We start from the raw sequence: 18,509 nt of genomic DNA, 5'->3' as shown, positions 1-18,509 counted from the left end.
TTAAATTAAGAATCTGTTGGCTGGAAAAAGACCAAGAAAGTCTAGGTAGGCTATTTAAAGCTTAATCTGTTAATCCTAGGCCTCTCCCATAGTTAAAGAAAAAAAATGATAAGCAAAATTATGTGTATGTTACAGTCAGGATTTAACTTGCTACTTCACTGTGACCCAGCATTAACAAGAGACCATCTTAACTCAGGGTTTAGGGGTGGAGACAGCAATTGAGGCAGAGTACTTTTGGAAGCCAGACTTCAAGTTGGCCTTTAATGGTACCTCCTTCTAGTATTCATCAATTTGTGTAGTCCCTTCCTACATCACCAGGGTTGATCTATGTGACCAAATGAATACAGCAGAGTTATGGCATTATCATTTCCAAGATAAGGCTTTTGTCTTGGGCTCTCACTTTTGGACTACTTGCTCTGAAGTCATGTTGTGAACAGCCCTCAGGAGAATCTAAGTGGCAAGTAACTGAAGCCTCGGTTAACAGTTATGTAACCTCGTAAGGAAATCCTCTAGCCCAGCCAAGCCTTCAAATGACTGCAGCCCCAGCTGGTGTTACTTCATAACAGACCTGAGGCAGAACCACCCAAAGATGTCCTGGATTCCTGGCCCTCAGAATGTGTGGGAGAATAAATGCTCATTATTTTAAGCTACTAAATTTTGGGGTAATTTATTATATAACAATAAATAACACACCACTGTAGCTCAAGTATAAACTAGCTAGAGCATATATAAATTAACTATACTACTTTCACCTTTTTCCTTGCTATTACAATATACTGAATGTTTCATTATCTTTACCTCTAATTTCTATATCTCACTATCATTATCTGCTTTTATAACCTGAGTAAAACCTTCGAAGCCACTGAAATAAAAGCAGAGGCACAAACAGAAAACATTAAAAAGAAAAAACACAATCACAAATACATCACAGTTCAACTAGTAAGAGTTTCAGCCAAAATACCAATTCTCAATCAAGGTGAGGAAATGAGTGAAATTTCAAAGTACAGTAATTTTTATAATTGCTTTTATTTTAGCTTAGTATGTATGGCTATTATGAATGTTAATACCATTGAAAAGAAACCATGAGATCTGAATGTTTATCAATAGAAGGCATAAGTGAAAAGGGCTGGGAAACACAGCCCTCTAAGATCTCCAGCTGTGTAAGTATGTATGTAGTTTATAGCTGTTATGGACCAGATATCAAATTCTGGCCCTTAAAGATGAGTAGGTTCTTCGATAATGGGTTCCTTATACCTGTCTGCACATGATCACACACCAAAGATCATAAAATAACTTTTAGGTAAGTTATTAAAATATTATATATATATATGCACATATATACACACACACACACACACACACATATACACAAATACACACACACCCCCCCCTCACCTTGATAGAGGCCTACTGAACAGCTCTCACCTATATTTGTTATCAAACAGCAAAATTAAATCTGTAATAAACTTACATGAGGACAGTTTGTGCATCTGTGTTACTGTCACATGTGGACAAGCCTGCTTCCCCCCACCAGACTGTATCATCACTGAGCGAAGGGGCGCAGAGATGTTGTCTTAGACTAACTTTCCTAACAAGGACAAACTCTTAACAGTAGCAGGGCTCCTATACCCCCGTCCTTCCTGTCCTCTGTGGGAATGCATTCCCAGAAGGAGGAATGCACAGCAGAGCCCCTCTGGAGATTCATTCTTCATGCCTGTTCTCTTCAAATCCCCTCAAGTTATGGCAAGCTTCTGCCACAGAATCTTCCAGCTACTGTTCAGATGATTATTGGTCAACCATCCCAGGCTGCAGTGCTGTTTCTGATGTTCTTCATAGTGTGAGAAAATCTTACTTATGTGTAACTGTCTTGATCTCCGTTTCCTATACCATCTCCTAGAACATATATCAAGATACACACCACAAATCTCTATTTTAATGTCCAGATGAAAACTCCCTTGGGGTGCCTGGGTGGCTCAGTTGGTTAAGCATCCGACTTCGGCTCTGGTCATGATCTCACAGTACGTGGGTTCGAGCCCCATATCGGGCTCTGTGCTGACAGCCAGCTCAGAGCCTGGAGCCTGTTTCAGATTCTGTATCTCCCTCTCTCTCTGACCCTCCCCTGCTCATGCTGTCTCTCTCTCTCACAGAAAAAAAAAAAAAAAATTAAAAAAAATTGAAAAAACAAAAACCTCCCTTTTAGCTTGAGACAGCTCCACTCCAACATTCCCACTTGCTGACCCTATGCTAGCAATTATGGGTAAAAACTAACCCTACTATGGCTGGCAGGAAGAGCCCTGGAATTATTTCTAAAAGTGAATCTTTGCTTATCATATTTAATAATATGAAGGATTCCTAAAAGGGAAAGAATAACAGCCTTTCTGCACAGCAGTCAGTTTTCATATACATGTTGCCTACACACCATTTGGTTTAATAAAGAGAAAGCCTTGGTTACATGGAGAGACACCATGTAACTGTAAACATAAAACATTATCAAGAGGAACTACTATATACAACTTTTAAAATAATTTTTCCAAAGCCTGTCTATAGACAACAGCATTAACTATTCTATCACATCTCATATAAAATAACAAAATATTCTAAGAAAGCAGATATTAGAACACTGAAAGATTTAAAAGCCTCAAATACCAAACTCACAAATTATCAAAAGTGGTGGTTTTCATTCTGTTGCTACCTCAACAAACTAGAGGGATATGACACCGTTTTTACTGGCAAATGGGGGAGAAGGCAGGAGGTCCATCGTAATTCACCTGCTCCCACCAAGGGAGGGCACACGAGAATCTCAAAAATACTGGGGTACGGCGTCTAGTATTAAACAGCATACTCACACATATGCACTTACAAGCTGAGAGTCAAAAATATAAATTTGTAAAGAATAATTCAGAAAGAACCACACTTTGCAATAAAGAGTCTGACAATATGATTTTTGAAAGAACTAGATTACAAGCTAAAACTACCTTAAATGAGATTTTCAGTAGTACTGAATGCATAAAGTTTTCTAAATCAACACAAAGACATCTCTGATTTCACCATCTGTATTATCAAAGAAATGACAAAGACAATTTTTTTATTAAAAATAGGAAATTACATATATGTATGTATATATATGTATACACACACACACACACTAAGGTTGTCATTTTCAGAAAAATACTTTTGGAGGGAAATTAGCAAGTTTAAATGATCTGGCTTCAAATGGAGCTTAAAGGTCAAACAAGCAACTGCTGGCAAATAAGAGCACCAAATCCCAGTGCTGGGCTTTCTGTACAGTGCATGGCACTTTCTTTCAAGAATTTCTCCCTTTTTAAGAACACTTCCAAGCAGCACCAGCACAAAGCTTTTCTAAGAACTGAATATACGGCATATGGCCCAGCCAAAGTTTCAAAGGAAAGTTTACAAAGGGCCTGCCATGTAAAACCCACACAAGTGTGGTGAGGCAGCTTCTGAAATGAAGCAGCGCTTGGGAAAGACCACTGGGCTGGAGGTTGAGGAGTCCAGGGCTTGCTGGTAACCGGCTGTCTGACCCCACCCTCCAGGCGAATCTCTTCATCTCTGCATTTCTTGTCTTTTTTTCTACTAAATGGCGATAGAGGATAGAGTCTGCCACTACTTATTTATTAGCTTTTCAGACAAAGAGATGAATTCATCTTGAAGTATGAAATGTATTATTATTATTATTATTACTAATCTAGCCAAAAATTGGGAAGTTTCTTTTCAGTAGTTATCATAAGTTACCACATTACCTAATTTCACTAAAGTCATTTTGGATTTCAGGTCCCTCAGGGTAAATCTTTGATTCACGGGAAACTGTTATCAGAAGGCTGACTGCATTAAATTAGTATTCTAAGTCACGGAGAATTAATGCTTCCAAGAAGAAAGAAGTTCAGGCACTCTTATTGCAGATTCCTGCTGGCAGAGCTTGTCACTGAGGAGCTGACAGCACCAGATTCCCTGTGAATGAAAGGTCTGTCTCAGTGGGCCCATGGCTCGGTTGTGGCCCTAAGAGTTACCCAGAGGGCTATTTTAAAAGACAGATTCCTGGGCTGACCCAGGACCTAGTGAGTTAGAATCTGTGGGAAAGTGGGGCATACAACCCATTTTTAAAGGTGCTCAGGTCACTCAGATGCTAAGCCAGTTTCCAGATTTCTATCTCTCCTTGCTGCTCAAAGTGTGGTCCTGCAACCAGAAGCATCTACATAACCTGGGAGCTCATGAGAAGTAAAGAACCTCATCCCACCACAGATCCAGTGAATCAGAAACCACTTCAACAAGCTCTCTAGCAGAGTTTTACACACCTATCAGTTCAAGAAGCAGCGCCTCGGTTACTTTTGTCCTGCCTGGTTGAGGGGTTTTATTTCTCCTCCCAAACAGTAACAACATAAATATATCCCCTCTCTCGCCACAGAAAATTCCCCAGGAATAAGTGAAATTCTTACTGCCTTAATTAAACTCTACCTTTAATAAGACTTACTAAGAAAGATGATGTGGAAGAAAATGAAACAAAAGTAATTGTTAACTAAATTACAACTTGAAATCTTATTTCTCATTGTTGAATTATGAACTGTGTTAAGTATATACTTACAGTTTATCTCTGAGCGTGTTTTTTCTTCTCTTACATTTCTACTTGTCGAGTGAATTCTATGTGGTACAGCAACAAGGGGCTAGGAAAGACCAAAATCAGTAACATGTGGCAACTGATAATCAAGTCACAGTCTGGTCCACAAAATTACCCAATGTGAAAGAAATACTCCACTTTATGCAAAAATGGGACAAAATAGAATGATTCTGTGCTTATTTTTCACAAAAAAGGCAACTACAAACTGGGAGCTTCTAAGATTATGGATGCATTTCATCCACAGCAGGTTCCCAATAAACTTCTCTGAGCTAAATATAAATAAATATACAGAACTGAGTATTTCAATAATTCAACAGCTGTTCAAAAGCTGCAGCTTTCCCTGTTGCAGAAGAGGATATTGTGATTTAAAAAAATTTACCTCAAGTTCTTATATCAAAAAGAATGAGGTGAATAAAATGAAATGATGCTAAAGGCATTAAAGATTTATGGTCCTTTTACTTTAGTAAACATAATTTTTCTCTCTTTTATGTTTCTTCCTGTAGGAACAGCACTCTATTTTCTTTTCCTTTCTCTCTGTGTATTGACACTTTCAGAGAGAAACATTCGGTGGGGGGAGGGGGGGAGGGAGTGTTGATGAGTTCTTACTGTTAAATCATGGACATCCCTCTGACTTCATGGAGTATGAGGGGCCCTATCTGAACAGCTTCTGCAGCTTCATCCTATACACTTGAAGGTCTCACCTTAAGAGGTGATGCCAGCATCTATTTCATGTACCAAATAAGCTTTTTTCCCCCGTGTGTGAAACGCTTCCCTTGAAGTTACCACCTTTGAAGGTGATACACTCTTAGATATATCTTTGTGGAAAAGGTAATTCATAAACATTTGACTTCAAATTATCAGATTCAAAAGGCAGATCAAGAACAAGACCCAAGTCGACTATTCTCAGTACCAGCGCATCTCAGGAAATGAAGCCTTATGAATCTAAAAGACCCCAAATACGTTAATGGTGATAGTAGTAAAACAGCAGCAAAAGCCATTTCAAAAATGAAGTATTTAAATTTTACATGTACACAGTTTACAAAGTGCTTTCATACACTTCAGTTTGTTTCGTCCTCCAAAATAAACTTGTGAATCAAGTGCTCTTCTTCACTTCATAGATGAGAACACTGAGACTCAAAATCTGGGCACTCAGCTAATTAGATGCAGAGCTGGGAAAAATCCTATACTTTTGATAACAACATACAGTAGCAAAAATAAACAAGCAAAAATAGGTATCCTGTCAGGCTAGTCACACGGATTGCTATTACCAGTGAACATGAATAAAGCCTGTGATTGCCTACGAGAACAGTTTTACTTTTCCAGCTTAAATGTTATAACTATAAAATTATTAAATCTTAGAATGTTGAGCAGAGTACATGGGTTAACATGTAGAAGAAAATTATATCAAATATAATGTACAGCACCTTTCTAAAATAGAAACTACATGGGAATCCACCATAAAAAAGTCAAATTTCCTTCCAACAGTGTAGGGTAAGTAATAAATTTTAGAGACTGCAGATCTAGCGATGTGCTAAATGTTTTCGAGAGTATTCAGCCTTCGTACAACATGCACAGTATCACATACACAGTGTCACAGCAAATGTTGAAATGCNGACGCAGGGCTCGAACCCATGAACTGCGAGATCATGACCTAAGCGAAAGTCGGACACTTAACCGACTAAGCCACCCAGGCGCCCCAGCCCTTAGCAATTTTAAAATAAAGTATTTGCAAATAATAAGGTTATGAATTTCTTTGGGTAAAGTTTTATCTTAAAAGTGCTCCCCCCAATCTACAATTACAATGCAAACAACACAGTCTTCATAAGAAAGAGGAATTTCTTTCTCTGCTACGTGAGAAAATGTCAGAAGCATCTTTATTCCACTGAGTGCTTTTTATTTGGCTTATTATTTCTCCTGTTGAAATACATTTTCAAAAGGACTTCATAATTGAGTGCGACAAGTACATAGAATAGAGCGAAGAGACGATGCAGCAGTCAGTGCACTGAGGGGATGCAGGGGGTCCTTGTTGCGCAGCCTCAGGGGGTGCCCATTTCATTACCGTGAGTTAGTTACATGACACCAGTCCCCCGTAACATGGTTCAAATACCAGTTAGCAGTATATTAATTCTGAGGTACTCTACAATCATATGATATTCAGTATATTAATATCTTATTAACATTCAGCACATGAACTTTAACTGCCTAACGCACACTTGACTGTGAACTCTCCATTCAGTCCACAAATAACCATGTGACGAACAGATGCATGGCATGTTCAGTGACAAGTCACATTGCTTCTTTCCATGTCTGTGACTGGTCACTGAGCACCTGTCAGTCAGTCCGTGCACAGACGGTGGAGTGGGTGGTTGTGTTCCCGCCTGTCTCCCAGGGAGGATCCCTCATGTGACATTTTAACAAGAACTGGTAACTGAAAGAGGGAATTAGCCAACAAAGATGAAAGTGCTGCAAAGAAATAAGAAATGTGAAGCCTGGACTTTGCTGGATATAAAATTTGAATGTAACATGTAAGCGGAGTTCTAGGAGGAAAGAGCTGACGGAGAGAATGTGGGCCCGGCCGGCGCTCACGAGACTACAGACTACAGCTACAGTCAGAGAGCTCGGGGAAGGTGAGCTTCCTGGTATAAAGGAAGATGCTCCCGAGGAAGTGGCACCCACAAAATATTCCACATCACGGGAATACGAATACTGAGCTCTTTCATGTGTTGGAGGTACAAAGGAAAGAAGGTTGGAAGCTGGCCCAAACTTAGAAAGGGGTAGGACAGTCCACCAAGGCACAGAAAGTTACTTGCTCTGGGTCACAGAGTTAGGACAAGAAGGCAAGCACTGTGCAACATATGCAGTAAGTTGACTACTTGAGAATTAATCTCTGCAAGTTTTTTGGTAAAAAAAGCAAAACACATTAATTCTCACTGGTTCTAATATTTTAAAAACAATGTACTAGGTAAATATTAGTCTTACTGTTTTTTTCACTTCCTTATACATTTAAAACTGACAGTAAGAGAATTTTTAATGTTCTGACAAAAAATTTTTAAAGTCAGAACAGCTGTCATGTTCCGCACTGATTATTAAGACAGGTTTGCAGGGTGTTTTGGCGAACAGGGTCATTTTTATGGTCCCACATTACCATGCAAATTGAAGACTTAAGCAAAAACAATAAAACAGATTTTCCTTACTATAATTATAAGTTGAATAATAATACTTCACATGTCCCTTAAGTTTATGTTTCCAAACTCCTTTCTAGCCCTTGGACAAAAGGACAGACAGCTTACTTAATTACAGCTGTGTAATGATGGCAAGATAGAACAATGGTGACTCGACAGAAAGGTTCTCTGTGACTTAAGACAATACGCAATCATCCTTCTGACCACTGAGAGCTATCATTCCTTCAGTATCAAGAAACTTATGCCATTTTAAGTACCTTCCATAAAGCCAGTCATCAAGGTATCTATCTCAGCTATATACCCAATAACAAAATTCTGCCATGTCACATTTACTAAGTTTTATCTCAGGTGCCACAATTATTAGCTGAGCTAGGCATGTTAAATATGCCAGCAGAAAAGAAGCTTCTTTTGATGTCAATGCTTCCATCGTATTAGTTATTTTATTCACTAACAACTGCACTGGCTCATTTTTAAACATTTTAATAGTGGACAATGAAGGTTTTAGTTACCAACAAAATCAATCCTATACTTTCTACTAACCACTAGTAACTCATGAGGTACTGTACCAGGCCTGTTTGTAAGAGGAAAAGTGAACTGAAATTTTGAGTGTATTCTAACATCTGACTTAGGTAGCTCCCATTTGCACTCTCTCTTTTTTAGAGTGGAGGACTGATTTGGCAACTTCATCTGGAAATGACTACTTTGGAATAGCTACAGTAATGTTACCAAGTGGATTAGAAGGATGAGCGTGCCTGCCATTTTCAGGAAACAGTCACCCATAAGAAGCCAGTAAGAAAGATCCAACACATGACTTCCCTGGGAGAGACCAATTCAAAGAGTTAATTATTCCTCAGGAGTTTTTTATTTAAAAGCAATTTAAAAAATTGCTTCTGAGACACACATACATACATATATGTTATATGTATACTTGGTAAAAACAGTTCCTACCTCAGGATCATCATCATCAAAGTCATGGTAGGTGGAATGATCTGGATTATTCACTTTATCTAATAGTTCGATTGCCAAAGACCGTGTCAGAGGTTGTGTGACAAAAGGGTGCTATAAAAATAACACAGAACAGAACACTCATTAGAAATCTGATTGGATGACATTTTCTCTTTTGAAAAAAGGAATATTTCAAGGAATGGTAATACCTGTAGTAACTTCTCAGCAGTAGGTCTTTTCTTTGGATTTTTGGTGAGTGCCATCTTCACAAAATGATGAAAACTATTTGACCTAAGAAATTTTGAAAATTAAGGCTTTTAGATTTTAATTCCTTTTTTAGTCATGATTATAAAGAAAAATAACACAAAAATACTTACCACTTCATTTTATCCTTTAGTTTAGGAGGCTGAAAATTACTTTTTGTCATTAGAAATAATGCTCTGAAAAATCAATAACAACATGTTACACAGCATTTTAAGATGCTACATTTTAATATACAAAATAAATAATTCTATTACAATTACTAAGGCGGAGCAAGACTAAGACTAGTATTTATGATGTAATGCGTACTGGGGTGGGGGATCACCCTTAATTTAAGCACAGACTCTCCGATTATGACACACGGACCTCATCGGGTGTAAGTCGAACATGGGCGGCTGGAGCTCCGCAAGCTCTATGGCGGTGATTCCTACGGCCCAGAGGTCACACAGCTGGTTGTAACCCCCTTTCCTCTCAACGGCAGCAACTTCTGGAGCCATCCTGAAGGAAATATTGCAGGAAAAAACAAAACAAAACTGTTTACTGTATTTTCTTTCATATCGCCAGCAGAGGCACTTGGAACTATCACTATCTAAGCTGAGGCCTATTTAGGCCTTGCCATCTGAAAAAGAAGTATGGAGTATTTTAAAGATCTCTCTCAAGATCTTGAAACCTTAAAAGACCCTCCATCCCAAGCCCCTACTGGTGATTCCTTGGTTACTTTGCTATACTTACTATAAAGGTTTATAATACAGCAACATATCCCCAGTTTGTGCACACCTTAATCTCTTTTCCTCTGTACAATGTAGAATTTTATACAGAACTAACATCTTGTAATAAATGATCTATAATTTTGAGCTCTACTTGTTTATACCAGTGAACCGCAATTTGGCCTCTGTTTTCATGTCACCAAAACTATTTATTGGAGCATCAATAATCTTCATTTAGTATTTAGCTCATATTTACAATAAACTTAATCGGCAGTTTTTCAGTTTTATTATAATGGTGGGAGTTATAAAAGAGTGTTTTTTAAAACTGTATTTAGAGGAAAATTACCCAAATTTATTTTTCTTTAACTTTCCTATACAGTCTTATTCTAATTACAGCGATTGAAATTATATTAATTTTAAAATATAAAAAATTTTAAATCCTAAACAGCAATTTTGAAAATAACCAACTCTTACATATCAAAAGAATGATTTAAGTAAGTAACTTTACAAATACACATTTGTCTTCCTAGTATGATTTCAGGAAAGTCAAGTAAGTTGGTGTAGTTAAACACACACACACACACACACACACACAGAAAACCACCCTCTAACTTTCCAAATGCTTATTCTTAAAATCTTTTTAATCTGAAAGTACTTCTTAAAAATATGTGAACTGTCAAAAGATAAGTGGATTTTAAAGTATGTCAGTCATTACTGACGGCTGGACTCTTCTAGCAACCTGGTGGAAACGCACAAAGCTGATCTGTCCCACTTGCCACGAGGTGAGGCGTTCTCCCTTCCTCTATAAATCACAGGTGAGAGATCCCAGCCAGTCCTTCTCCTGCTGCCAGCTAGGCTGTATGCTTACCACAGTCAACAGTTCATCTCTGAACCTCTTCATTCATTATATACGTTATCATATAATATTATTTTAAATATACCAATTAAATGTTATGAAAAAATTGATTTGTTATCAGGTTAAAAAGGTTAAGTTATGAAAATTAAAGTGAATGCTTACAAAAAGCTTGTTAAAGACAAGTTTCTGAAGACAAAACCAAAAAACCTAGAGAATTATGTAAGAATATGACAACTGTAAAAGACTAGGAAGGCTACAGACTCCATAATTCCATTTGTAGGACATTCAGGGAAGAGGCAGAAATCAGCCTCTGCTGCCAGAGCCTAAGGATGAAAGGACAGAATTTACTAAAAGGGGGCAAAAGAATACTTCCTTGGGTATTGGAAACCTATCTTTTATATTGAGTATAGTGGTATTTCTCACCACCAAAGCATACAAATCTCTTAACGCTGGGAGAATTGCACACCTAATAAGGCTAAAACTATATCTTATAAGCCTGACCTTAAAAAAAAAATTACATGCTTTGTATGTCCAAGTTCTTTAGAACTAAAGACTGCACTTTAGAAAAACACAACCTGGAAATGCAACTGCATTAAGAAAGAACTCTAATTAGTGAGCCACTCAAAGAAAAGGAGTGGCTCACTAATTAGAGTTCTTTCTTAGGGGGAAGGGGGAAGGGGAAGAGGATGGGGAAAGGGAAAGGGAAAGGAAAAGGAAAAAGGAAAAAGGAAAGGAAGGAAGAAAGAAAAGAAAGAAAGAACTTAAGAAAGAAAAGACTTATATTTCTGAAATTCAAATAAAAAGCTACGGGTACATCTATATTGATTTTGATATTTGCCATTCAATAGATTTTTAAAAAAATTTTTAATGTTTTATTTATTTCTGAGACAGAGAGAGAGAGAGAGACAGACAGACAGACAGCGTGAGCAGGGGAGGGTCAGAGAGAGAGGGGGAGACACAGACTCTGAAACAGGCTCCAGGCTCTGAGCTGGCAGTCAGCACAGAGCCCGACGCGGGGCTCGAACCCACGAATCGTGAGATCATATCCTGAGCCAAAGTCGGACACTTATCTGACTAAGCCACACAGGCGCCCAACAGATGTTTTTGATTAACTGAGTAATTGCCAACCTTAGTCACTCTGGACAAGAGATTCCATTCTGTTCTACATCCCTAGAGTTTATGTGGGAAAGACAGGATACAGAGACAGAGAGATGAAGAGTGAGTGTGTTCCAAAAATTTACTTTGCCTAATTCATAATTTCACATGATCCAAAAACAGTTTCTACTCTCTTATGAGTAATAACATTAAGAGTTTTTCATCTAATGCAGCTGGAGATCAGTTATCATCAACAAACATTTATTAAATATGTGTAAAAATCATGCTGGATCCCAGAAAGCAAATGAGAGTTCCTTTATATCCAGGTTCCCAAAAACCATTATCAATATTTTTAAAGCCTTTTCCAGGGATGTCTGGGTGGCTCAGTCGGTTAAATGTAACTTCAGCTCAGGGCATGATCTCACGGTTCGTGAGTTCGAGCCCCACGTCAGGTTCCGTGCTGACAGCTCGGAACTGGAGTCTGCTTTTGATTCTGTGTCTTCCGCCTCTCTGCCGTCTTCTGCTCACACTTATCTCTGTCTCTCAATAAATAAATAAATGTTAAAAAAATTTTTAAAGCTTTTTCCACTTAATGAACATGATAAAATATTCTTTGACTGTGTAATCCATCCACAAGTGTACCCACCTAAACTGTTTAAACTCTTGATGATCTTCTTAATCTGTTTTAGTCCTAAAATTTTTGACCAGTCTATATTTTCAAAAAATGCTGTATTCAATAATGATAGAAAAACAAAATGTTAAATTGTCAATTAAAATACAATTACCAATATGGTGTACCAATGAAAGACTTCCGTTTGGCAATTGTAGCTGTAATCTGTGCAGACACTCCAAAATCAGCTATTAAGGAAAAAAGAAACATTTAGAAAAGAAAACTGAGGGAAAGTACAGTTATTTACAGTAACATGAGAAGAAACATTTAATAATTATTTTCTTGAAACTAATTTCACAGAAATGAGATATTCTTAAACATCACATTTAAATTTTTTAACTTTTATGAGTTAGCACTAAAATATCACCAAGTAGTCAGGGTATATTACAGCCAAATAGATTCCCATATATTCCTGCATGAATGAGATGACAACAGAAGTCAATGATTTTGATGAGAAAGAGGTAGCTGAGAAAATTTAGCCTGACTTAGTATTGTAATTTCAAATTCTCAGGACCTGAAGTTCAAGGAATATCACTGGAAGGGACCTTAAGCAGTAATATATCCCATTCATGTCCTGCCATACTCATGATGACTGACATCAAACAAACCAATAATATACTGGCAAATCTACCTAGCCTGACACCCCAACAGAATATTCCCTCAAATCTTACCTTAGCAATACATTCTAATACCAACACCAATCATTACCAGGAAATTTGTTTTTATGCAGGATTTGCTGCTATTCTTTAAGTATGTTGATTTCTAAATATTTTCTAGTTTTTTAACGGTCATTTCTAAATTCTTATCAACCAATATGTTATAATATAAGATGTCTGTCAGTAAGGCACATAATATTAACACAAAATATTAAACTGTTCAAAAGACATCAATAGTTAGATAAATGCTTTTTTGTAATCTTTAGAGGTGGCTCAGGAAAATATTATTATGTGTTAATTACCAGATACTTTTAAAACTGATTAGTCCAGGGGCGCCTGGGTGGCTTAGTCGGTTAAGTGTCTGACTTTTGCTTAGGTCAAGATCTCGCAGTTCGTGGGTTCGAGCCCCGTGTCGGGCTCTGTGCTGACTGCCAGCTCAGAGCCTGGAGCCTATTTCAGTCTGTGACTCCCTCTCTCTCTGACCCTCCCCTGCTCACGCTCTCTCTCTCTCTCTCATAGAAATAAAAAAATATTAAAAAAAAAACTGATTAGTCCTACTGTTGGTTATAGTTCAAAACTGTTTTATTCATGCTTTTATAAAATAAATGTTTTTTGAATTCTGATTTGTCTTATAGTAATATATAATTCAAAAATCATTCCTATTTATTAAATTCTTTATTTAATACCTAACATCCAAGATTCTGTTTATAAAAACTACACTATACATGTTCCCAGCCTCAAACTTTCAAATTAGTTTATTATTTAGGTTTTGAACTCTATTTTTGTCATAACCAGAAGTTATAAAATAAAAAGTACAGTTTGAAATAAAACAACATCCAGCATCTAAGTTACATCCTTATATTAGTAATACTGAATTTTATTTATTTATTTTTTGAGCTAGAGAACAAGTAGGGGAGGGGGAGGGGGAGAGGGAGAGAGAGAATCCCAAGCAGGCTCTGCGCTGTCAGTACAGAGCCCGATATGGAGCTTGACCCCATGAATGCTGAGATCATGACCTGAGCTGAATCAAGAGTCTGACTCTTAACCAACTGAGCCTCTAGGCATCTCTGCTGTATGTAGTTTTAAACGCTAACATAAAGAATGTAGGATTTTTGGTTTCATTGATTTTTTGCCTTTTGTTTGTTTACCTTGTTTTTTGGTTACAAGGCAATTTTGTACAGATTTCTTACTAAAAGTCACATTCCTCAGGTTACAGGTGAAAGAATTTCTAAAGAATTATTATTCTGCCATATCTTTATGACAAATCTGTCATATGTGAAGGGCAGACTTTATCCCTGTTTAGGAGAGGAGGGAACAGATACAGAGAGGTTACATATGCCCCACAAAGAGATATCTGCTTTAAAATACACAGATGCTGAGGGAAAAACTAGTCCTACAGAAGACAAATATAAACGTATTATGTTCTGTAATAAATTTGTGCAAGTGACAAAATTTTAATTTACTTACCCAATTTTACATGACCATTATCCGTTAATAAAATGTTAGCTCCCTTCAAAGCAAGAATATTTTAGTTAAAAGTAAGAAACTTTTTATCAGACAGCACATATAATAGATCAAATATACATATTTAAAATGATACATATTTAAAATAAGTGGCAGCTCAGACCTAGAAATACTTAAAATTTAAAGTAGGCCCAATTAAAGTGTTAAATTATTATATTCATAGGAAAACTTACTGTCTTTTAAGACAATTTAACTATTCTTATAAAATGTGCCACCCTGCAAAAGGCTGCTATTAACATAATACGAATGTTATGAAAAAAATGATGTATTAGTTTTTCATCTAAATGTTATATTCTTACTGATAAAACATTGTGACTGCACTAAAATGCCTGATACTGGCATTTTCAATTCCTTGTACTGCATCTTAAATGTGTTACTTCCTATCTCAGGAATTCATCATCAGTTGAACCAGTGCTGGTGCATAAGACTGGACCTTGCTGCTTACTACATGAGGCCGTCTGTCTTAATGCATTTGCCCACAGATGAGGACCACCCAGGATATAAACAACTAGCCACAGGCCCACCGGATTACAATGTCACCTGGCTGCATGTGTGTGAGATATCAAAATACACATTGGTTTCTACCCCTGGTTCCTGGCACAGTCCTCCTGAAAGCCCTGTAACTTCCTAAGTCACAAGAGCCTTAGGAGCATCTTTTGTTCTAGCATATGCTCTCAGATCCTGGTTCTTGACACAGTGCTCCTGACATCTTTGTAACTGCGGGAGTCACAGAGGAGTAACTTCTGTTCTAATGAAGCGACTCTGCATAGGCTCCTGGATGGCTCCTGGATGAGGGCTGGTCACTGGAAAGACCAAGCCATGACTAGAACTTTGGAATTTTCAGCCCTGCCTCCCATTCTCTTGAGAAGGGAGAAGAATCAAAAACAGGAGCAGAGAGACCAATGAGAAGGCTGCTACAGTAGTACAGGTATAATAGACTGACAGCTTAGACCAGGGTAGAAACAGTGTGATGGTCACACTGTCCCCAATTGGGCTCAAACTCTGAAGTTCAGCACACAATTCCTCATATAATTGAGCACAAAACCACCTGGCCATCCCATCATATGTTCTCTTCTCTTCAATAATATGGTGCAGCTATACTCCCTAAAATGACCCCACACTTTCGAACATCTTCATCTTTGCTTACGTTTTTCCCTCTGCTTGAAAGGCACTCCAACCTCTATTTCTGACACAAATCTATCAGTCTTTCCAGATCATAGAAGTGCTGATGACATAGTGCTTTTCTTAATATACTCATGTTATGCCTTCTTCTCCCTATGAACTCCAAAGCTCTTTGCTTAGGTCATTTAAGTGCCTTATGAAAAACACTTAAAGATCTCAACGGGTGATCTGAGAGTCTACTCAAATTTCACGCAAAATATGAAGGCATATGCATGAGGACATTTTCCGAGAAGAGAGTCCATGCTTTCATCAGAGACTCAAAGAGCAACATGATAAAAAAAATAAGAATCGTCTTCATGCTAGAGAAAACCTCAGAAAACAAAAGGGGGAGAGAAGTAGGAGAAAACATGAATGAGGAAGAAGGTAAAACAAAAAATAAATACAAGGAGAAAAGAACGAAGTTGGGGAGATGGCAGTATCTTTAGAAAGAACTTCAGGAAGACCTGTCAGAGCACCTGGTTTCTGCAGAGCGAACCCCAGCACACCCTGTGCGCCTGCTCTCCTCTGCCAGTTAAATCAAAGACCACCAGAAGATGTTACAGTTGAATTTATCATTTTGAAACATTATTAATAGTTCCATAAGACTGCCAAAATTTACTATAATATACAAAGCATGAAATATTCTAAAAACCCTAACTTGATGGAAGCTAAGGACCTAATTTGCAATTTACAAATAAGTAACTAGAGATAAGTTAATATGGGTTATTACAACACTAATCCATAAATGCATACTTTAAAAAGGTTAATTTTGTGGTAGGTGGGCTGTATAAATAAAGCTACTTTAAAAAAGTAATAAAATTCTTAAAAGTATCACTCAACTTTACTACAGTAACATATTTCAGATAAGAAATTCATCAAACAGACTAAGACAATTTTGCTCAACAGTTTGGTCTAAAAACAAAGAGAGGGCCCTTAGGTTAAGCATATGATGTGTACCTTTATATCTCTGTGCATTTTTCCTTTACTGTGAAGATAGTATAATCCCTAGGGTTTCAAGAAAGAAAACAAAACAAAAATTAACAAGACATTATTTACTAGAGAGAATACTTTAGGATTTAAAGTTATTAACTGAGTAGCAGTTTCTGTTTTTTATTACTCATTACAGAAAGTCTAGCAGTAATCATTAATTTATTTTACTGAAATAGTCTAAAAGACAAGAGAGTCAACAAAACTAAAAAGGCAAAGCTCTGTTGGAACCACTAATTTTCTTAAGATAATACTTTTCACTAAACTCTGCAAACAGTTTGAAATAACTCTTAAAAAGCATAAATGCAATTAGTATTAAAATAAGCTTCAATCCCCATAAGAGTGCTTAATTTTTAAACCTTTCTTTGGTATTAAGAGGAATACAAAGACACAAAATAACAAAGTCACAGCACTTAAGTTTGAGAAGGTCATATTCTCACACTGAGGCCTTATAGTGCTTATCTGCAAATATAATTTGAGTTTACTACACAATTAAAAATGTGTTAATATCCAAGAGTTCACCAAACTAGATGTTCAATCCTTCCTTTAGTTAACAGACAATGCACATTAAACAGTCTAGTAACAAATGTTATTTTTTAATTAGCACTGGATTCACCTGTAGTGTTTCTCTGCTAACATACGCAATTTGCAGCTCTGACAGAGGTCCCGTTACTATAAGAGAAGAAAATTTATATTAATGAAATTAGTCAAAGTGTGTTTTTCAGTAAATGGCAAAGTTTTACAAGTTTCACTAAGCAGTAGCCTTAATACACCTAAAAAACTACTAAAATGTACCCTCCACGAGGGCAACGTTTTTTTCAAATCTGATTTTCTCAGTGTTGTATCCCCAGTGTTTGAATGGTGCCTGGGATGGGAAAGCTGCTAATAAATGTTTATGGAATGAATAAAAGACTGAAATACTCTCTGAAGTTAATTGTATTTTCATTTTTGTACCTTTCTCATCAATATTACATTCTAAATGTTAAAAGAAATAAATCATGGCCAAGAAGTTTAGCTAGTTTCTTTTTTGATGTTTGTTTATTTTCAGAGAGGAGAGAGTGCACACATGAGCTGGGAAGGGGCAGAGAGAGGGAGACAGAGTCCCAATCTGTGCTGACAGCACCTTAATGTACATTCACTATAAAAATCCAATCAATAGACAAATTCGGAATGTAAAGGTCTCTTCCTTACCCAAACTATTACTCAGTAACAGGCAAAAACAACAGTTTGGCCTAAGGTCTACCAGACAATTTTATATAGAGACATTTTAAATAATGTATGTTATGCATCACACACAAGATTATGAATGGAATTATACTTCATATACAATTCTCAAACCTGTCTTTCTCACTTATCATAGACACTTTTCCATATAAATACATGTAACTTAAATTATACTATTTAAATAATACTTCTCTGTGTGCATCTATCCACTACTGAAGACATTTAAGTAGTTTTCTCTTTTTCACTATTAAATCACTTTAGAATAAAGAAATACATTAGGTGGGAGAGACTATTTTAAAAATTGTACTAAATCCCAAAGGTAGAATTTGCTAGATAGTAATCTCACATTTACCCAAACTTAATAGCTTTGTAAAAATGTTTACTTTGGAGAACTTGTGGTATTTTACAACTGTGAGAAATATATTTCACTTAGATTCTATTGGGATGCCTGGTGTCGGGGCACCTGGGGACTCAGTCAGTTGGACATCTGACTCTTGATTTTGGCTCAGGTCATGATCTCACAGTTTGTGGGATCGAGCCCCTGCACTGGGCTCTGCGCTGATGGTGCGGAGCCTACTTAGGTTCTTCCTCCGCTGTTCTCTCTCACT

At 37.0% G+C, this 18,509-nt stretch overlaps 1 protein-coding gene across 4 annotated transcripts in view; it reads right to left on the bottom strand.

Annotated features, from left to right (window-relative positions):
* Positions 1-18,509, bottom strand: part of MAP4K3 (mitogen-activated protein kinase kinase kinase kinase 3) — a 185,613-nt gene that overhangs the window by 54,942 nt on the left and 112,162 nt on the right. For all 4 annotated transcript variants that reach the window (XR_013335148.1, XM_077764230.1, XM_077764231.1 and 1 more), the window contains 9 exons: positions 17,294-17,349; positions 16,648-16,695; positions 14,473-14,515; positions 12,465-12,537; positions 9,388-9,519; positions 9,138-9,200; positions 8,970-9,051; positions 8,764-8,874; positions 4,601-4,679 (listed from right to left, as the gene is read on the bottom strand). Coding sequence is in view for 3 of the 4 variants with exons in the window: in XM_077764230.1 (XP_077620356.1) it covers positions 4,601-4,679; positions 8,764-8,874; positions 8,970-9,051; positions 9,138-9,200; positions 9,388-9,519; positions 12,465-12,537; positions 14,473-14,515; positions 16,648-16,695; positions 17,294-17,349 (687 nt within the window). In the remaining variant the exon portion in view is untranslated. The remainder of the gene's footprint in view (positions 1-4,600; positions 4,680-8,763; positions 8,875-8,969; positions 9,052-9,137; positions 9,201-9,387; positions 9,520-12,464; positions 12,538-14,472; positions 14,516-16,647; positions 16,696-17,293; positions 17,350-18,509) is intronic.

Source organism: Crocuta crocuta, unplaced genomic scaffold, assembly GCF_008692635.1.
Source record: "Crocuta crocuta isolate KB4526 unplaced genomic scaffold, BGI_CrCroc_1.0 scaffold164, whole genome shotgun sequence".
NCBI classification, from domain to species: Eukaryota; Metazoa; Chordata; class Mammalia; order Carnivora; family Hyaenidae; genus Crocuta; species Crocuta crocuta.
The sequence above is the reverse complement of the archived record's forward strand: the minus strand, read 5'-3'. Positions and strand labels throughout refer to the sequence as shown.